General features: G+C 46.4%; 1 protein-coding gene across 1 annotated transcript; it reads right to left on the reverse strand.

Moving 5' to 3' along the window:
* Positions 1–267: 267 nt before the first annotated feature.
* On the reverse strand, positions 268–20,980 carry LOC137333274 (tyrosine-protein phosphatase non-receptor type substrate 1-like). The gene is made up of 6 exons (XM_067997438.1): positions 20,800–20,980; positions 19,879–20,196; positions 12,147–12,452; positions 8,524–8,637; positions 6,097–6,140; positions 268–788 (listed from the first exon to the last, which is right to left on the reverse strand). The coding sequence occupies exons 1-6, from the start codon at positions 20,852–20,854 to the stop codon at positions 582–584; spliced, it is 1,044 nt and encodes a 347-aa protein (XP_067853539.1). The 5' UTR covers positions 20,855–20,980; the 3' UTR covers positions 268–581.
* Between the last annotated feature and the right edge of the window lie 443 nt (positions 20,981–21,423).

Below are 21,423 nucleotides of genomic sequence, written 5' to 3' on the forward strand. Positions count from 1 at the left end.
CACGGGGCCTCACACTTTGCCGGTATTCTTTTACAGTATTAAAAGGGATTTGCAGAGTGCTGTAAGCAGACTATTGCTGCCTAACACTAATGAGCTTTCGGAGACTTCCTCCTTCCTCAGGTAAATGTTCAGGAGCTCCTCGAAGCCTACGCATTTATAAAGCCTACGCATTTATAAATGCGTAGGCTTCGAGGAGCTCCTGAACATTTACCTGAGGAAGGAGGAAGTCTCCGAAAGCTTGTGAATTTAAAATAAAATTGCTGGACTATAACTTGGTGTTGTAAAATTGTTTACAATTGTCAACCCCAGTCCATCACCGGCATCTCCACATCATAACACTAATGAAGCTATCGTCATTAACATCAGTTGGCAACATATACTATTTGTCATATTTATAACACAAAGGTTGTTACTCTGTCCCGTCATGAATGTGCTGAGTAAGAAAATATATACTGAAGAGATTATGTTTTGAATGAACCATTTAAAAAGTGCTAAAAGTATATACTTTTAACTGTTAATTCGGGACCAACTAAGTTTGGAAAACAAACTTCTTGCTAGTAACTGATTTGTTGTTGTTGGGTTCAGGTGCGCGGAGGGCCCCTCTCTCTGCCCTGGTGCTGTTTGAATTGCGGTGTTGCATAAACAGCCTTTCCATCTCTCTGCTGCTTTCTCGGTGGCACGTGGGGGCATGCTGATCTCTTGTCCACATGTTGGGGCTTTTTGACTTTCGCAGTGCTGGTGAAATCTATAGCAGTATACACCATCCTGTTAGCTGGTCTCTGCATACTCTGCGAGATAATAGTATAAAAGAGAGTGATAAGATTTTGACTTGTAGACAACATTAAAATCCCCAGAGACAATGGGGTCAATTTTCACTCCCTCATGGGGCCGGTAGCCTCACCTTAACCCCTTAACACCAGCGATGTGGCCGGCACCATTTTAAAAGGGGTCAACGGCCAGGTGTCCATTGCGCCCACCTGTTTCAGTAGATAGGCCCCTTTTAATATGGAAATCGGGGTCCTGTGACTTAAATAGGACCCTGATTGCCATTTTAGGTAGTAACATTGTCCAAGCCTGCGCAGTGCAGGGTTCGACCAGTTCCACAGGCAATGGAAGAGAAGAGGCCCAGCAAAAATAGGTCTTGAATTATTTTTGTGGCAAGCAGGAGTGCACACAAAATTAATCTGGGCTGCTGCCCTCCCGGGACCCCCACCCTCTTCAATCGTGACCCCTGTTTCCCGCCCCCCCCCCTCCCCGACTTACCTTCCTGGCGCTAACTCCGGTCCGTTTTCCTTTACCGAACCTGGCGAGCTGTGTCGGAAGCCTGTCTGTCTCCCCACAGCCCACCTGGTGAATGCAGATGAGGCCGGAGCCTCAAAATCTCGGGGCCGCTTCGCCACCAGAATGGAGCGCGCTGGTCGGCCGCCCAAAGGACAAAATAGATCCCAATGGCTCTTTTCTCTGATTCGCTGATAGAATTCATTTTAAAAATGGTGATTAAGATCTAATCTTTATCGTAATTTATGAATGGCCAGTATCCTGCCTGGCTGACTGGTGCATTTTCCCAGGGCCCTATGTTGCAGCTGCCAGGAGGCTGATCATCATATTGGGGGAAGGAGTTACACATCTAGAGTGTTAACTGACCATATGACCATAAGACCATAAGAGATAGGAGCAGGAGTAGACCATTCGGCCCCTCGAGCCTGCTCCGCCATTCAATGAGATCATGGTTGATCTGATTTTTACCTCAACTCCACTTTCCCACCTTTTCCCCATATCCTTTGACTCCCTTGCTGATCAAAAATTTGTCGAACTCAGCCTTGAATGTGTTCAATGACTCATCCTCCACAGCTTTTTGGGGTAAAGAATTCCAAAGATTCACAAGTCTCTGGGAGAAGAAATTCCTCCTCATTTCTGTTTTAAACAGGCGACCCCTTATTCTGAGACTATGCCCCCTAGTTTTAGATTTCCCCCATAAGGGGTAACATCCTCTCAGCATCTACCCTATCAAGTCCCCTCAGAATTTTATATGTTTCAATAAAATCTACTCTCATTCTTCTGAACTCCAATGAGTATAGACCCAAACTGTTCAATCTTTCTTCATAAGAAAACCCTTCCATACCCGCAATCAACCTAGTGAACCCTCTCTGAACTGCCTCCAATGCAACTATGTCCTTCCTTAAATAAGGGACCAGAACTGTACACAGTACTCCAGGTGTGGTCTCACCAGCATCCTGTACAATTGTAGCATAACTTCCCTGCTTTTGTACTCCATCCCCCTAGAAATAAAGGCCAATATTCTGTTTGCCTTCCAGATTACCTGTTGTACCTGTATGTTGATTTTTTGTGTTACATGTATGAGGACACCCAGATCCCTCTGTACTGCAGTACTTTGTAGTATTTCTCCATTCAAATAATATTTTGCTTTTTTATTTTTCCTCCCAAAGTAGATGACTTCACATTTTCCCACATTCTATTCCATCTGCCAAATTTTTGCCCATTTGCTTAACCTGTCACTATCCCTTTGCAGACACTTTGTGTCCTCATCACAACTTGCTTTTCCACCACCTTTGTATCATCAGCAAAGATTACAAATAAAGAAGGAAGAGCATTAATTCAGCAACAGATCTAGCAGCTCAAAACTGGGCGTCCATGAGGCGCTGTGAGCCATCAGCAGCAGCAGCAAAATTGTATTCCAGCACAATCTGTAACCTCATGGCCCGGCATATTCTTCACACTACCAGTACCAACAAGCCAGGGGATCAACCCTGGTTCAATGAGGAGTGTAGAAAAGCATACCAGGAGCAGCACCAGGTGTACCTAAAAATGAGGTGCCAACCTGGTGAAGCTACAACACAGGACTACATCCATGCTAAACAGCGGAAGCAACATGCAATAGACAGAGCTAAGTGATTCCACAACCAATGGATCAGAACAAAGCTCTGCAGTCCTGCCACATCCAGTCGTGAATGATGGTGGACAATTAAACAACTAATGGGAGGAGGATGCTCTGTAAATATCCACCTCCTTAATGATGGCGGAGTCCAGCACGTGAGTGCAAAAGACAAGGCTGAACTATCTTCAGCCAGAACTGCCGAGTGGATGATCCATCTCTGCCTCCTCCCGATATCCCCACCATCACAGAAGCCAGTCTTCAGCCAATTCGATTCACTCCACCTGATATCAAGAAACGGCTGAGTGCACTGGATACAGCAAAGGCTATGGGCCCCGACAACATCCCAGCTGTAGTGCTGAAGACTTGTGCTCCAGAACTAGCTGCGCCTCTAGCCAAGCTGTTCCAGTACAGCTACAACACTGGCATCTACCCGACAATGTGGAAAATTGCCCAGGTATGTCCTGTCCACAAAAAGCAGGACAAATCCAATCCGGCCAATTACCGCCCCATCAGTCTACTCTCAATCATCAGCAAAGTGATGGAAGGCGTCGTCGACAGTGCTATCAAGTGGCACTTACTCACCAATAACCTGCTCACCGATGCTCAGTTTGGGTTCCGCCAGGACCACTCGGCTCCAGACCTCATTACAGCCTTGGTCCAAACATGGACAAAAGAGCTGAATTCCAGAGGTGAGGTGAGAGTGACTGCCCTTGACATCAAGGCAGCATTTGACCGAGTGTGGCACCAAGGAGCCCTAGTAAAATTGAAGTCAATGGGAATCAGGGGGAAAACTCTCCAGTGGCTGCAGTCATACCTAGCACAAAGGAAGATGGTAGTGGTTGTTGAAGGCCAATCATCTCAGCCCTAGGACATTGCTGCAGGAGTTCCTCAGGGCAGTGTCCTAGGCCCAAGCATCTTCAGCTGCTTCATCAATGACCTTCCCTCCATCATAAGGTCAGAAATGGGGATGTTCGCTGATGATTGCACAGTGTTCAGTTCCATTCGCAACCCCCCAGAAAATGAAGCAGTCCGTGCCCGCATGCAGCAAGACCTGGACAACATCCAGGCTTGGGCTGATAAGTGGCAAGTAACATTCGTGCCAGACAAGTGCCAGGCAATGATCATCTCCAACAAGAGAGAATCTAACCACCTCCCCTTGACATTCAACGGCATTACCATCGCCAAATCCCCCACCATCAACATCCTGGGGGTCACCTTTGACCAGAAACTTAACTGGACCGGCCATGTAAATACTGTGGCTGCAAGAGCAGGTCAGAGGCTGGGTATTCTGCAGCGAGTGACTCACCTCCTGACTCTCCAAAGCCTTTTCACCATCTACAAGCCACAAGTCAGGAGTGTGATGGAATACTCTCCGCTTGCCTGGATGAGTGCAGCTCCAACAACACTAAAGAAGCTCGACACCATCCAGGATAAAGCAGCCCGCTTGATTGGCACCCCCACCCACCACCCTAAACATTCACTCCCTTCACCACTGGCGCACAGCGGCTGCAGTGTGTACCATCCGTAGGATGCACTGCAGGAACTTGCCAAGGCTTCTTCGACAGCATCTCCTAAACCCGCGACCTCTACCACCTAGAAGGACAAGCAGCAGACACATGGGAACAACACCACCTGCACGTTCCCCTCCACGTCACACACCATCCCGACTTGGAAATATATCGCCGTTCCTTCATTGTCACTGGGTCAAAATCCTGGAACTCCCTTCCTAACAGCACTGTGGAGAATCTTCACCACATGGACTGCAGCGATTCAAGAAGACGGCTTACCACCACCTTCTCGAGGGCAATTAGGGATGGGCAATAAATGCTGGCCTTGCCAGCGAAGCCCACATCCAATGAATGAATAAAAAAAGATTGTTATGACACTAAATTTTCTTCATCATTGATTTGGTTTCCCCTTCATTCCTGTTGCATAAGCAAGAAGATAAATTAAAAGTTGCATGATAGTGGATGGGCCATGGGTAAAGCTGTAGTAATGAGTGGTTTGAATTAGAAAGGCCACAGGTTCGACCCCTGGCCTGTGCAAAGTTAGCTGATCTCTGAAGAGCAGCAGTTTTGCTCCAGTGTCCCAGACATTGGTGTGGAGCAAATTCAATCAGGACTGCTGCTACTCATTATTGAGAGTCAGACCTCTGTTGGAAAAGATGAGGAAGGGATCGAGTGTGGTGCTTTCCATAATTGAACAGCCTGCTGACACACAGGCCCCGATTTTAAAACCCCTCTCCCCCAACCCCCATCTCCCCTCCCACCTGGCAGAAACTGGGCGAGGGGAGGGGGGGGGGCAGTTAAAAGAAGGGCAGCGACTTACCCATTGTGTCCTGATATTAACCTGCAAGAAGGCAGCGGGGGTCCTGCTTTAAATGTACAGATCGAGTTCCGACGACAACAGGATCAGGATGACAATTTTAGTGGGAGGCCTGAGCGGGGAAGCAGTGACTGCTTCACCATCAGCCCAAATCTGCCGGGAGGTGGATCGTGGGCCAGAAGAAGCACAGGCAGGTAAGCTTTAAAATACTTTTTAGGTTTCCTTGTGGGTCAGGAGGAATAGGAGAGCTCCTCCAGTCCCCACAAGGAAACCTTGGGCTTTGCTTTCCCTGGGCTTCCCCCTGCCTCACACTCTTCACCACCACCACCACCACTTATCTGACTGCCGGTAACCTTTCCCTCGGGTCCCACCAGCGACCTCCTGCTCCCCGAATTCCCGCTCCCGTCCGCCAGCCAGGTAACGGATCTGGCCGGGTTTGGGCAGGTTTTATGGAAATGAGGCCCGGCTGTTAAAATCGGCCGGGCCTCAACGTCTTCATTGTTTCCAGGTGCCCTGTCTGCTTCGGGGCTTGCACGCATTTCCACCCCCGTTAAAATTGGGGTCATACTGCTGAGGCTCATGCATGCAGAGTCACTTGAAAAGGTACCAGAGGGAACCCAGAGCCTATCGAACTGTATCCCAGCACAAGTTAGTACTTTCAGCAAAATGAGGAAAAATATTTTTTTATATATAAAAAATTCAAGCCATGTCTATGATCCAGAATGTACACAGTCAGATACAATGAAAAAGCTTTGCTGCGTGATCTCAATTTTCTTTTTCGTTCTCCACACTTAGGACATTTTATTCGAAACAAAACAAAACTCATTTTAAACAAAATTCAGAGCAGTTGATAAAAAGGATTTTTGTCAACTTACCTGATTTTCCTGAACACGTCTTTCCTCTGCTTTTCTCCCTTTGCCTGGTTGAGAATAAGTTAATAGTAAATAATATGACCTTAAACAAATTCTGTGGCAGATAGGAACAGGTAGAGCAGCAAATTGCCTTTCAAAGTACCATTGAGTTTGACCTACAGCAATTAATGGAACTATCTCAATTTTGCAATCTAGTAGAACACTATTAGAAATGTGAATGACACGGCCATATAACGTTTAAGAAATCCTGATGATTTGCCTGAGCAAATAAAATATTTTAATTTGCAAACCCAATGCGTACCAGAGGCATAAATATAACCAGAAATTTTCACTCTCAATCATTTCTCATCACATGCTCAATCAGAAACCAAATCTATAGATCAGTTCAGAACAATCTGACTAATATCAGTTGGAAATTAAATTAGTCTCATTAATTACTACAGTTAGTCCCAGCTAGTGGTCAATGCATCTAGTCTCAGTTATGAATTAATCTAACTAGGTTTAGTTATTAACTAACCTGCCTTGTTTGTTTACCTATCAAATTAGCTTCAACATAACTAACCGATCCCATATCTAGATCATGAAAGAAGGCAAGAGTGATCCCTAATATCTAGAATTGTGAGGGGAGGCGAGAGTGGTCCCTAATATCTAGATGGTGAGGGGAGGAGAGAGTGGTCCCTAATATCTAGATGGTGAGGGGAGGAGAGAGTGGTCCCTAATATCTAGATGGTGAGGGGAGGAGAGAGTGGTCCCTAATATCTAGATGGTGAGGGGAGGAGAGAGTGGTCCCTAATATCTAGATGGTGAGGGGAGGAGAGAGTGGTCCCTAATATCTAGATGGTGAGGGGAGGCGAGAGTGGTCCCTAATATCTAGATGGTGAGGGGAGGCGAGAGTGGTCCCTAATATCTAGATGGTGAGGGGAGGAGAGAGTGGTCCCTAATATCTAGGAGGATAGTAATCCCTAAACTAGGTTGTGAGCTGATATAGTCCATGGCCTTTAGATATAGTGGGGCTGGTAGACCTTTAGCCTGGTGCAGCCTACGTAACTTGGATGGATAATAATGTAACTGCTAGTCCTTTGGTGCTATTGATAAAGTGCAGCATATAGTGTTTTAAACTGCTCTTTAGAAAATCCAACATGATGGAAACACTGCTGAGATAATGGAGAGTTGTCACAATCTTGTCTGTAGGCCTGCAAGGAAACATCAGGATGCCAAGGCAGCACAGCGTATCCCTCCTTGCATTATTTATATATACCACTCTTCTCCATCACATCCCCCAGTAACAGGACAGAGCTAGGCTGCAGTACTGTAGTGAGGAAGCTGTAATATTATGATAGACAATGCAATACATGATGTAAATGGCTCTGGCAGTGTTCCAGTCTTTTGCCTCTCTTGAAATAACTGAGATATTATAATATTTACTCCATTCACATGTCAAACTAGCAATTGAAGAGGTTGTCTAGTGATGTATAGAAAATGCTGTATTATTCACCAACAACAACTACTACTTGGATTTATAAAGCGCTTTTAACATAGTTAAACATCCCAAGGTGCTTCAAAGAAGCGCTTTCAAACAAAATTTGACACCGAGCCACATAGAGACATTGGGACAGGTGACCAAAAGCTTGGTCAAAGAGGTAGGTTTTAAGGAGCGTCTTAAAGGAGGAGAGAGAGGGAAGAGGTTTAGGGAGGGAGTTCCAGAGCTTAAGGCATAGGCAGCTGAAGGCACGGCCGCCAATGGTGGAGCGATTAAAATCGGGGATGCAAAAGAGGCCAGAATTGGAGGAGTGCTGAGATCTCAGGGTTGTGGGGCTGGAGGAGGGTACAGAGGTAGGGAGGGGAGAGGCCATGGACAAATTTGAAAACAAAGATGAGAATTTTTAAATTGAGGTATTGCCGGACCGGGAACCAATGTAGGTCAGCGAACACAGGGGTAATGGGTGAACGGGACTTGGTGTGAGTTAGGATACAGATAGCAGAGTTTTGGATGAGTTCAAGTTTATGGAGAGTGGAAGATGGGAGGACAGCTAGGAGAACATTGGAATAAGAAAGACATGCATTTATATAGTGCTTTTCATGACCTCAGGTCATCCCAAATCGCTTTGCAGCCAATGAAGTATTTTTGAGGTGTAGTCACTGTTGTAATGTAGGAAAGTCTAGTCAAGTTTAGAGGTAACAAAGGCATGGCTGAGGGTTTCAGCAGCAGATGAGCTGAGGCAGGGGCAGACCACAGAAGAGTATCAACGTCCCCACTGTTACGAAACTCTCCTCAGTCTTCACTGAATTTATTCCATTTTTAAATCCAGACTTCAGACAAACATAATTCATTTACAATATCACTTCAGTTCATTATAACTTGTATTTTTATAATTTAAAATATATTGAAAATTCTAAATTTATCAGTTTAGCAAAATATGGTACGCTTACCTCTGCTTACACAGAATTTACAAAGTATTGGTGTAATAATCAGGAGCAGCAGGAGGAGTACTCCACTCCCCATACAGACATAGATCCACCAGGGCAAAACATCTGATTCTCTCTCTGCAAAATGCAAATACATCACTCAATGTAATAGTTATATCAACCACAGGAAATGTGGGAACAATACAATACATGCATGTTTCAGTACTTAATTCAAACACTGATATACAAAGTAACAAATGTGATTTAATCTGTCAATACCACATCCTGGTTAGTAAACATGGTGGTTACAAATAATACTTGTTTTAAACAAAACGTATGTTTGTAAAATTAAGTTTTTTTTTATTTGTTCATGGGATGTGGGTGTCGCTGGTGAGGCCGGCATTTATTGCCCATCCCTAATTGCCCTTGAGAAGGTGGTGGTGAGCCGCCTTCTTGAACCGCTGCACTCTGTGTGGTGAAGGTTCTCCCACAGTGCTGTTAGGAAGGGAGTTCCAGGATTTTGACCCAGCGACGATGAAGGAACGGCGATATATTTCCAAGTCGGGATGTTGTGTGACTTGGAGGGGAACGTGCAGGTGGTATTGTTCTCATGTGCCTGCTGCCCTTGTCCTTCTATGATGTGGAGATGCCGGTGATGGACTGGGGTTGACAAATGTAAACAATCTTACAACACCAAGTTATAGTCCAACAATTTTATTTGAAAATCACAAGCTTTCAGAGGCTTCCTCCTTCATCAGGTGAATGTCAGGAAATCCTTGAATGTTTCGCATTTATATTCAGAGAACAATACCTGGTGATTACAGATAATCTTTCCAACTGCCCGTTGTCAAGGCAATCAAAGTGTTCAGACAGAGAGGTGTTACCGACAGGACCACTGAATATACAAACGGCCAGAACACAAAACAGAGAGAGAGAGGGAGACACATCCAAAAGGAAGAGAAAGACAGAAAATGACCCGTTGAATTAAAAACAGATAACTTTTATTCGCTGGTGGGGTTACGTGTAGCGTGACATGAACCCAAGATCCCTGGTTGAGACCGTCCTCATGGGTGCGGAACTTGGCTATCAATTTCTGCTCGACGATTTTGCGTTGTCGTGTGTCTCGAAGGCCGCCTTGGAGTACGCTTACCCGAAGATCGGTGGCTGAATGTCCTGGACTGCTGAAGTGTTCCCCGACTGGGAGGGAACCCTCCTGTCTGGCGATTGTTCCGCGGTGTCCGTTCATCCGTTGTCGCAGTGTCTGCATGGTCTCGCCAATGTACCATGCTCCGGGGCATCCTTTCCTGCAACGTATGAGGTAGACAACGTTGGCCAAGTCACAGGAGTATGAACCATGTACCTGGTGGGTGGTGTCCTCTCGTGTGATGGTGGTATCTGTGTCGATGATCTGGCATGTCTTGCAGAGGTTGCTGTGGCAGGGTTGTGTGGTGTCATGGACGCTGTTCTCCTGGAAGCTAGGTAATTTGCTGCGAACGATGGTCTGTTTGAGGTTGGGTGGCTGTTTAAAGACAAGTAGTGGAGGTGTGGGGATGGCCTTAGCGAAGTGTTCTTCGTCATGGAGCATGGTACATTGGCGAGACCATGCAGACACTGCGACAACGGATGAACGGACACCGCGGAACAATCGCCAGACAGGAGGGTTCCCTCCCAGTCGGGGAACACTTCAGCAGTCCAGGACATTCAGCCACCGATCTTCGGGTAAGCGTACTCCAAGGCGGCCTTCGAGACACACGACAACGCAAAATCGTCGAGCAGAAATTGATAGCCAAGTTCCGCATCCATGAGGACGGCCTCAACCGGGACCTTGGGTTCATGTCACGCTACACGTAACCCCACCAGTGAATAAAAGTTATCTGTTTTTAATTCAACGGGTCATTTTCTGTCTTTCTCTTCCTTTCGGATGTTTCTCCTTCTCTCTGTTTTGTGTTCTGGCCGTTTGTATATTCGGTGGTCCTGTAGGTAACACCTCTCTGTCTGAACACTTTGATTGCCTTGACAATGGGCAGTTGGAATGATTATCTGTAATCACCAGGTATTGTTCTCTGAATATAAATGCGAAACGTTCAAGGATTTCCTGACATTCACCTGACGAAGGAGGAAGCCTCCGAAAGCTTGTGATTTTCAAATAAAATTGTTGGACTATAACTTGGTGTTGTAAGATTGTTTACACTTGTCCTTCTAGGTGGTAGAGGTCCCGGGTTTGGGAGGTGCTGTCGAAGAGTTAGGAAGATATTGGGGCAATGGCTAGAAGAAAAAGGTTTTAAATTACCTTCTCCATCCTCTCCTATTATAGCCATGCCCTCTTCACTACACAAACTTGCCCTTCTCTGTGAGAGACCTGCACTCCCTCCCACTGCTCCTGTCAGCTCCTGGTAAAAATTTGTCGGTCATTGAAAATTAAACAATTTCTTCTTCAATTTCTAAAACACACCGACAGCAGGTTTCCGCCCCCCCCCCCAAAAATGTAAAACTATTGCTTCCTTAAAGAGGTCCTAATTTCATGAGAAGACATTTGGTAAGATATGTCTTTGTTTGCAAATACGAAGCAGCGTCACGAATCACATTAAAGTACATGTCTGATCATATCGTCGCAGCAGAAATTATGCTTTGCTCTTTTGGGTCTTCTCTCCCCAATAAAAATAGGTTTGCTAAATACTATCTCATGAAGACCTTTAAAGCGAAGGCTAATGTAACCTACGTGGCTTTGATTTAAGGTTACTGTTAGAGCTGTGGTACTTTTTGTTAAGAAACAACGCACAGGTTGTATCTTAAATGCCCCTCTCCACCGCCGTTCATGCTGAAAGTGTGAGCGGGTGAAACTGTCCGCTTGAACTGACCCTGGTGAATTTTCAAAAGTCCGTCTCATTTAAATACCTCCAGCGGACTCCTGGCCGGGGAGCTCTCCCCGGGGTGGGGTGGGTGGGAAGTGGTTGTTGCTGCAGGATTCTAATGCTTAAAGGCACAATCGCAGAAGTTTCCCCCTAGCTGGTGCGACTCAGAGAGGGAAATGCCCCTCTGAGGGACATTATAGAATCATACGGCACAGGAGGAGGCCATTCGGCCCATCGAGGCTCTGTGAAGGAACTATTCCATTAGTCGCACTCCCTCGCTCATTCCCCATAGCCCTGATTTTTTCCCCCCCTTTTCAAGTATATCTCCAATTCCCTTTTGAACGTTTCTGTTTTACCCCCTTTCAGGCAGTGCATTCAGATGGGAGGTACCTCTTCATTCAAGTCCCTGCGATGACCATTGAACCTGCCCTCCTTGTTCCTCGTTACCGAGTAAGGCTGGGCGCCAGTTGAACGCTGGTCTGAGTCCTGTCTAGTGTTACTGAGGCGGGAATGACCCAAAATATCACCTTTTGATTCCACTCCTCAGTTAAATATCCCCGCACCTCCTTGGGTGGGCGCTCCTGGCGGGCGGCAGAACTGATGCCGGAAAACCCAGAACGGATCGGAATATTTCCGCTCAGACATCACCGGCAAAACAGCGGCATATCGGGAGAAATTTCCGCCCGCCGTGTCTTCTAGGAAAATCCAATGTGATATAAATTCACTGTCAAACATCTTGTGCACATCAGACTAAATGTACACGTCTAGAGTTTGCGAATAATCTGTTAAAATTACCTTCAGCACTGGAGGTGTAGGTGTAAAAGGCTTGAACTCGGCTGTTGGGATGGGAGACCCGACAGGTATAAACTGTCCCATTCTGAGCAGGCTGCGATTCCTCCAGATAGCCGGACACTTGGAAGAGCCCCCCTGGCCGTGGCTGTATATCTTTGCGGATCCCAGTTACAATTTCTGCACCGTTCACAAGCCAGTCGATGCTCAGCTCCTTGGAGTGAAAGCCGCCGGCTTTACAGGCAAGTCTGAGGAAAAGGGATGACTCTTTCCAAAACAGGGTGGGGACAATCTGAGGAGGATCAGGGGGAGCTTTAGGACATAACAGAAAGATCATGTTATTCTGATAATCGGCTTTGAATGAAAATTAATCTGATGTTATTCTTTTCCAGTTTTAATAATTTTCTCGATCCCATTTTACATTGAAATGTTTGGCCATTTTCGCCCGACCCTAGTTTACATTGTAATATTGTTAATTACTTGTGAAGGGGGGGATCGGCGATCTCTGACATTCTACCCCCTTTAGAAACTCGGACAGAGGAAGATCCCGGCACTGCTGGGGTCAGTCACTGCTTCACAACCCCGAGAATCCCAACACTGACCGGTCCAGAATCAATATGCGACTCTTATTCGTGCAGCGTTCATTCTCGCGTGTAGTTGTCGCTATTTTTTTCTGTGCGTTAGTTTTACCGAAATCGTTATATCTCCGACCGATGAAATGTACAAAAGGCCGCTTGTTGTGCGCCTTCTGTTTTTGATTGAGATAAACAGCCCGAGAAGATATTTAATTTATCTACTCAGACACTGTATGAACTAGCCCGCTGAAAGCAGAACTTCGGTTCACAGTGTAAGCATGAACACCGGTTACACTCCGGTTCCAAATGAAGTGAAAGGTCGGTTTCATACACACACACACACACATATAATGAATAAATGCAGATCCATTGAGAATTATTTGGATTAATTCACTAATTCGAGTCTCTCAATCACACCGAGTCCCCAGACTTGGTTATAAGTCAATTCAATAATATTGATTAATATATTGCTGGTTGCCGTGCTCTTGGACCGGGGAGGTTTCCCGGACGCCCGGTTCCAGCAGAGATAGGGAGCAGCACCTCACCCCTCTTCAGCCGCTACCCTTCCCTTTTCTGGGCGCACCCATTCTGATATTGAAGGGCAGTCGGACTGAGTGAACTTAACCTCCCGCCGGGAAAGATATTTAACTCTGAATAACACGGGAGCGCATATCCGGTATATTAATGTCGCTGTTTTTATATAAACTCCACTCTCATCGAATCTACAGCACAGAAACAGGCCATTCGGCCCAACTAGTCTGTGCGTGCGTTTATGCTCCACAGGAACCTACTCCCTCCTCACCTCATCTGCCCCTATCAGGATACCCTTCTATTCCTTCCTCCCTCCTGTGCTTATCTAGCTTCCTCTTAATGCATCTATGTTATTTGCCTCCTTGTGGTAGTGCATTCCACATTCTTTGCGTAAAGAAGTTTCTCCTGAATTCCTTGTTGGATTTATTAGTGATTATTTTATATTTATGGCCTCTAGTTTTGGATTCCCCCACAAGTGGAAACATTTTCTCTAAGTCTACCCTATCAAACCTTTTCATTATCTTAAAAACCTCTATCAGCTCACCCCTCAGCCTTCTCTTTTCTAGAGAAAAGAGTCCCAGCCTGTTCAGCCTTTCCTGATAAGTATATCCTCTCAGTTCTAATATCATGCCTGTGAATCTTTTTTTGCACCTACTCCAGTGCCTCTATATCCTTTTTTATTATATAGAGACTAGAACTGTTCACAGCACTCTAAGTGTGGTCTATTCAAGTTTAACATAACTTCTCTGCTTTTCAATTCTATCCCTCTAGAAATGAACCTCGGTGCTTGATTTGCGTTTTTTATGGCCTTATTAATCTGCGTCGCTACTTTTAGTGATTTGTGTATCTGTACCCTGAGATCCCTTTGCTCCTCTATCCCGTTTAGACTCTTATTATCCAAGCAGTATGTGGCCGCCTTATTCTTCCTACCAAAATGCACCACGTCACACTTATTTATATTGAAATTAATTTGCTAATTACATGCCCATTCTGCAAGTTTATTAATGTCTTCTTGCATTTTGACACAATCTTCCTTTGTATTAACTACACCCCCACCCCAATTTGGGATCATCCACAAATTTTGAAATTGTACTTATGATTCCAGAGTCCAAATCATTAATGTAAATTGTGAACAACAGTGCTCCCAGCACCGATCCCTGTGGAACACCACTTCCCACCATTTGCCAGTCTGAGTAGCTACACTTACCCCTCTTGGGTCGAAACAGTGACAGGGTTCAGTACCCAGGAGGGGTTAGAAGGGAGTTTATATAGAAACAGTGACAGGGTTCAGTACCCAGGAGGGGTTAGAGGGGAATTTATATAGAAACAGTGACATGGTTCAGTACCCAGGAGGGGGTAGAGGGGAATTTATATAGAAACAGCAACAGGGTTTCGTACATAATCTCACCTCTGAGGTACTAAGCTATTTTTATAGAGTGGGTTTGTTAGGCCGAATAGACTCTTTGTTTCTATGTTTAGTTATCTTTTTATATTGCCCTTTTCAGGCTATGTATTATTTCATATACAAGTCCCTGTCAGGTGTCGCTAAACACTGGCACTAGGTCCTTTCTGTTTGTGGGTACACTTTGTAAGTGCTCCAATGTAGGGGGTCTAATAAATGGTTAATAACTCAATTGTTGTAACTGGTTTCCTGTTTTACTCATTCACTATCGGTTGTTGAGGTAGAACATGTTGATTGGGTCGGATGTGGCACCAGTAACAGGCATTCCACGTCTACTGTCAGAGCAATAGACACAGCGCCTACAGCAGTGAATGAATCTTGAAATAACACCGTGGGGTGCCAGTCAATAAATTCTTAACGTGTTCATCTGAAATTCCTTCCTCTATTATTTTAGCAGGTTTCCCACTATTTAGTCAAGTTCTCTGATATTCTAAGCTCTTTCTTGACCCCCTCCATCCTCTCCAACTACCATCCATCTCTAACCTTCCTTTTCTCTGAGACGCATCGTTGCCAAACAATTACATTCCCATCTGTCCTATCATTCCCCGCCCGTGACCCCTCAATGAGCTCCTGCAGCATAAAATCACGCTGGTCGAAGTAACGAATAACGTTGTACGTAACGGAGACCACGGTTGGCTGTCCCGTAACCTCTCCACTGCCATCCCCCTCTAACAGCTCCCTCACACTGTGTATATCCATGGTATTGCTCTCTCAGGGTCCCAATCCTACTTATCATTTCATAGAAATTATACTGTCACCAGCTGCTTCTTTTCACATGTCTGCTCTATCCCTGTACTCGATGCGTGGCTTCTTTCCATTCATTTATATGCTATTCCTTTGCAAAATCATCTGGAGGCGTGGGGGCATGTGCACTGATGATACTCCGTTCTGACTCTCGACCTCCTCCCTTGACCCCCAAGGCCGTCACCACCTCTCCATCTGCTTTTCATATTAAGATATGGATCTGCCAAAACTGCCTCTGGTCAGTAGAATTGAAGCTATCTTCAGTTCTTACAAACCCCTACACACCACCAACCTGTCCAGCGGCCTCCTCGGGTCAAGCCTAGAAATGTGGAGCCTTCGTGTACTGCTCGATTCCAAGCTCAATTTTCTACCCAACATCCGATCAAGACCATTATAGCTCTAACACCGCAAGCCTCTGTCTTCGCCTCTCCCCCTCTGCTGCCAAAGCATCGTTAACATCACCACCTCTCCAATCAACTAAAACTCGTCCAAAACAGTCCTCATCTTTACACCCATCACCCAGTCTATGTCAAGGTCTATTGGCTCTCCATACTCCAGCCAATTGACTTTAATATCTTCATCCTTGCCTTCAAATCCCTTAGTTGCCTCCCCATTTCGGTGATGTCCAGCCGGCCGTACGTTCCTACATACACCCCAGCCCCCCACTCGTCCAGCACCGTCCCTGTTGTTCGATGCCCCGTCGGTGGTCACCCTTTCAGCCCCCTGGAACACCCTCTCCGACACACACCATTTTTTCAATTCTTTTTTTCCTGCTTCCCCCCTCCTGCTCACAATCTACTCCCAGTCCAGTGTCCCGTAAAGCGCTCTGAGACGATTCTCTGCATGTGGGGAGCGGTACATAAATGCAAGTTATTATTGCTAAAATAGCACAAGGAATGCGAGAATCTGAGAAATTCTGAGTACACTGGTATCCCATAATAATTTCAACAGCCCGAATGCGCCTGTTATATGGGATAATGTTAGTAGGTTAAAATACGATTTACAAATGGGTTCGTACCAGTAACCCAACAGTTGAAACCGTACATTCCAGTATTATTCACCAATCTGTCCGCTATTTTAGCAGCAAAGCCCTTGCTGACTGATGCTGTTCGATTTGAAACCCTCAGCGACCCTTCTTTCTAAAGGGCGCAAGTCTCAGATCTCAGGAGCGTGGGCCGCCGATCGCCACTTGAAGTAATTTAGTTGTTGAAGAAATTTTACATCAACAATGTGTTTTTCAAAATCGAAAATGTCATGAATAACTTCAATGTAGCGTGAAACTGACGAGTTTCTGGTCTTCCTGCGAAATGTAAAACACAACCCAGCGAGTAATAGACCCTGCTCTGTTTCACGGTTTAATGTCCTGACACTGTACAGGCCTCTCCTGCACGGCTCGGTTGAGAAGTTGTACTTACACAAGGAGAGGCAAGAAATCCCGAGAGAAGTGGAGGCAGTGAGTTGTGCATAGGGAGCAGTCGAAGAAATGAAGAATGCAGCTCAAATGTCCAAATAAACAGACACACGAAGCCACGTGAAAGATCGATTCACAGTCTCACCCCCTTATACCAGTGATCATGTTTAAAATATCTGAAGAATAAATCATTTCCCTCTGGGAGGTGGCGCGCAATATAGGTTATTCTGAACATTAGATTTCACCACGTGGAACTTCGGATTGAGACTGTAATTGTTGGAACCTCTCCTGTAGATAAGGGTTGCATCGCTCCTTTCAATGAGATCGGAATTATTTCTTCTTGTATCTAATATTCTGGGAATGTTTCCGATTATTTTGACATTAAATCCAGTTCAAAATTAGGAGCAACGCTTGTCAGATTATGGGAGCGAAAAGCGGAGGTAAACCTCACTTGTATAAAATGAACAAGTTAATACCTCCGTTAAAATAACCAATAGAGGAATTTGATATATTACAATATTACAAATTAAAATAAACGGGTTAACTTGATAAATCCGCCAACTGTTGGGATATTATAGCATAAAATAAACGGGTTAATACCTCTGTAAAACAAACAGGAATTTAATACAAAATGTCAAATGTTGGGACATTGAGTATAAAACAACGGGTTAATCCACCCGTTAAATAACCGATAGAGCAATTTTGATACATACCATAATATTCCACTATGTAATTTCCAGGCTAAAGTTTTTTTTAAAAACCTCTCAACACACACCTTTGCAGATTTATTCACTTTTCATTTGCTGATTGTATGAATTTTGGAAATACTTTGATTTGGGGCTTTTATTCGTTTTGTTCAGTTAAACATCTTCCTTGTATTTTTGGTGGGGAGCTGGAGCGGAGAGGGGATAAACCTTGCCGATCACATCAGACACACCGCGTGTCTCCGGGTGAGGCGACCTAATATTGAATAAAAAATCAGGGAATTGAGGGGGGGGGGCTGGGAAATCAGTTATTGCTCAGATAAAAATAATTAAAAATTGACTGGCAATATTTTAAAATCGGTGAATTTATCGAAGAAAGTGGGTAAGAATTCAACTTGAAGGGAAGGACTGTGGGTCGCTCCCATTACACGGGATAGTTCACCTGGGTTAAAAGGGACCAGATTCTACCTAGACTAGAAAACTAGCAAACTAGAAAAGTCCAGTCTCCGCTGTGGGTAAAGCAGTCAGTGGGGTTTTACTGGAGGCCCTTTGGTCCGCCCGAAACCTGCTGGTCTTCCAGCTGAAGGAACTGTCCATGACCGAGTGTTGCCGACTGGCAGGCTCCAAGGTCCAGGAGTACGTGCTGCGGGACGCAGTGAGGCGAGCTGCGACCTACCGCAAAGACTCTATGGGGAAAGGCCACCGTGTAAGGCCCCCCCATCTTGTATTGTACACCATGAGTTTTGAGAAATATCGTGTTTGAATTATAATAATGAGATGGCTTTGTGTATGATCTGTAGTGTTTTTGGTTTGAATTGTACTGGTATGGACTTGTGATATTTACATTGAACTGTGTGTATCTTTAAATTCGATAAAATAAAGTATATTTTGAATTTTTTTTTTACTGGGAACTACACTGCCATGTGGGGCCAGGGATTTTATAGGCATGCGACCCGCCATCGGGTCATTGCCCACAGGGAAATCCTTCAGCTCTCTGCGGCGCTGGTGCTGCACCGAGAGCTCAGTTCGATACAATTCAGGGTTTCTTGTTTTACTACAGAGGGGCACTGGCCTGACTCTGCAAGTGGCTTAAAATCTCCTTTTGCAGAGACTTTTTTGTAGCCCTGTTTGTAGGAGAAGCCTGAAATTTATGGTGCAATGGATTGTGGAAGAACCCAGTTACTGTCTGTAACTTTTCCCTCTTTAAACTCTCACCAATACTTATTGAGTATAATGATCCCAGTCTCAATAACAGAAATGACCGAATCCCAGATCTGTGTCTGGATTTACTGGATCACGGGTCTGTCAGTCTGGGCTCACTGGATCGCAGGTCTGTCAGTCTGGGCTCACTGGATCGCAGGTCTGTCAGTCTGGGCTCACTGGATCCTGGGTCTGCCAGTCTGGGCTCACTGGATCCCGGGTCTGCCAGTCTGGGCTCACTGGATCGCGGGTCTGCCAGTCTGGGCTCACTGGATCGCGGGTCTGTCAGTCTGGGCTCACTGGATCCCGGGTCTGCAATGTCTGGGCTCACTGGATCCCGGGTCTGTCAGTCTGGGCTCACTGGATCCCGGGTCAGTCAGCCTGGGCTCACTGGATCCCGGGTCAGTCAGCCTGGGCTCACTGGATCGCGGGTCTGTCAGCCTGGGCTCACTGGATCGCGGGTCTGTCAGCCTGGGCTCACTGGATCGCGGGTCTGTCAGCCTGGGCTCACTGGATCGCGGGTCTGTCAGCCTGGGCTCACTGGATCGCGGGTCTGTCAGCCTGGGCTCACTGGATCGCGGGTCTGTCAGCCTGGGCTCACTGGATCGCGGGTCTGTCAGTCTGGGCTCACTGGATCGCGGGTCTGTCAGTCTGGGCTCACTGGATCGCGGGTCTGTCAGTCTGGGCTCACTGGATCGCGGGTCTGTCAGTCTGGGCTCACTGGATCGCGGGTCTGTCAGTCTGGGCTCACTGGATCGCGGGTCTGTCAGTCTGGGCTCACTGGATCGCGGGTCTGTCAGTCTGGGCTCACTGAATCCCGGGTTTGTCAGTCTGGGCTCGCTGCCGTGGCACAAACCACACCTGGTCAGTTCGGTACATCCTGAGCAAGCCAGTGTCAGCACTGGGCACTGATTTCAGTGTAAGCTTGGAACATTGCCGCTGCTGTAATTCATCTCCCTCTGACTTAACTTGTAATGTCGGTGATATCTGTGAATGTCTGAAGAACTGAACAGGATGTCCCTTCAGTGATGGCAAGAGCTGCAGCTATATTTCCAGGATTGCTCCCGCTACACGGGATATTTTCATTTGGGGATTTAAATGTGACACTCACCAGATACCAGAAGCCTTGTGCTGGTCCCATTCCCCGCTTTGCCGTCGTTGTTTACTCTGCAGTAATAGAGCCCGGCGTCCTGGACACCCACATTCAGGAGGTGAAAGGCGGCGCTGACTTTATTCCGAATTTCAAACTGATACCTGCTGTCACTTTTTGTCTCTAGGAATCTCTGCTCACCATCTCTCCACCAGCACACTTGGACTTTTTCTCTAGCTTGGGCAAGTGAGAAGGTGCAATAGAAGGTCGCATTGGCTCCGCTAGTGACGTTTAGGATTTCGGGGAACTGACCGACATGGAGCTTGGGATTCCCGGTAACTGTAGGGAAAGAAAGAACTTGCATTTATATAGCGCCTTTCACAGCCTCAGGATGCCCCAAAGCACTTCAGACCCAAATGTGAGCAGGGCACCATGGAGAGATAATTAGATAAACAAGTAAAAAGGAGAAAGCTTTAAGGGGAGGGGGGAAGAAACAAAGTAAAAGTCAAACAAACAAACAAAAAATCAGGATTGGTTAATCATAGTATCATAGGTATAGCACAGGAGACGGCCATTCGGCCCATTGTGCCTGTGCCGGCTCTTTTTGGAAAGAGCTACCCAATTAGTCCCATTCCCCCCCGCACTGTCCCTATAGCCCTGTAAATTTTTCCCTTCAAGTATTTATCCAATTCTCTTTTGAAAATTACTATTGAATCTGCCTCTACCGCCCTTTCGGGCAGTGCATTCCAGATCATCACAACTCGCTGTGAAAAAAAATGTTTCCTCATGTCGCCTCTGGCTCTTTTTGCCAATCACCTTAAATCCGTGTCCTCTGGTTACCCACCCTTCTGCCACTGGATACAGTTTCTGCTCATTTGTTCTTAATAATAGATATTTATTTAAAGAATACGTTTTCCATTCTGGGGAGACGGGTTGACCCACCTGTGGAGAGGATTCCCAGGCTCAGCACCAACTGCTGTGCGCTTCTGGTTAACATGTCGAGCGGCGGCAGTTAGACGGGTCACTGAGCGCAGCTGGCGGTGGGGAGCAGATAAGCCGGAGCTCCCCGCCTGAAGCTGCGGTTTGCAGAAAGCGCCTGGCTTTCGTTCGTTGGTTGCCAGGGCTGCAGATGGAGCATCGGCCACACAAAAGAGTGCGCTGAGAAACTGCTAGATCTGCCCGAAAGATAAAAGCGGAAATATTATCAGAGGTTCATTCACCACCGCCCCCCACCTCCCCCCCTCACCCCTCCTCCCTCCCCCCCTCACCCCTCCTCCCTCCTGCCCGCCGTGTCAGCACAGCCGACTGCCAACACTCAGAATTAACCGCGACTTTCCGTGACGCCGGCTGCCCGGATCCCTCACCGTGTCCTGGGATAAGGCCACCTCCCCCTGGAGGAGATCTCACCCCCACCCCGAATCAGACCCGGAGATCCCGCCCCATTGAGTGAAACCCCGGGCTCTCCACAGTGCAGGGAGGGAGAGCAACGCCACCGAGCAACCCGGGAGCTTTCAACCTTTCTCACCCTGGGGGGGTTCACCCCGAGTCCATCAGTCCAGACCACCC

This window comes from Heptranchias perlo, chromosome 16, assembly GCF_035084215.1.
Source record: "Heptranchias perlo isolate sHepPer1 chromosome 16, sHepPer1.hap1, whole genome shotgun sequence".
NCBI classification, from domain to species: domain Eukaryota; kingdom Metazoa; phylum Chordata; class Chondrichthyes; order Hexanchiformes; family Hexanchidae; genus Heptranchias; species Heptranchias perlo.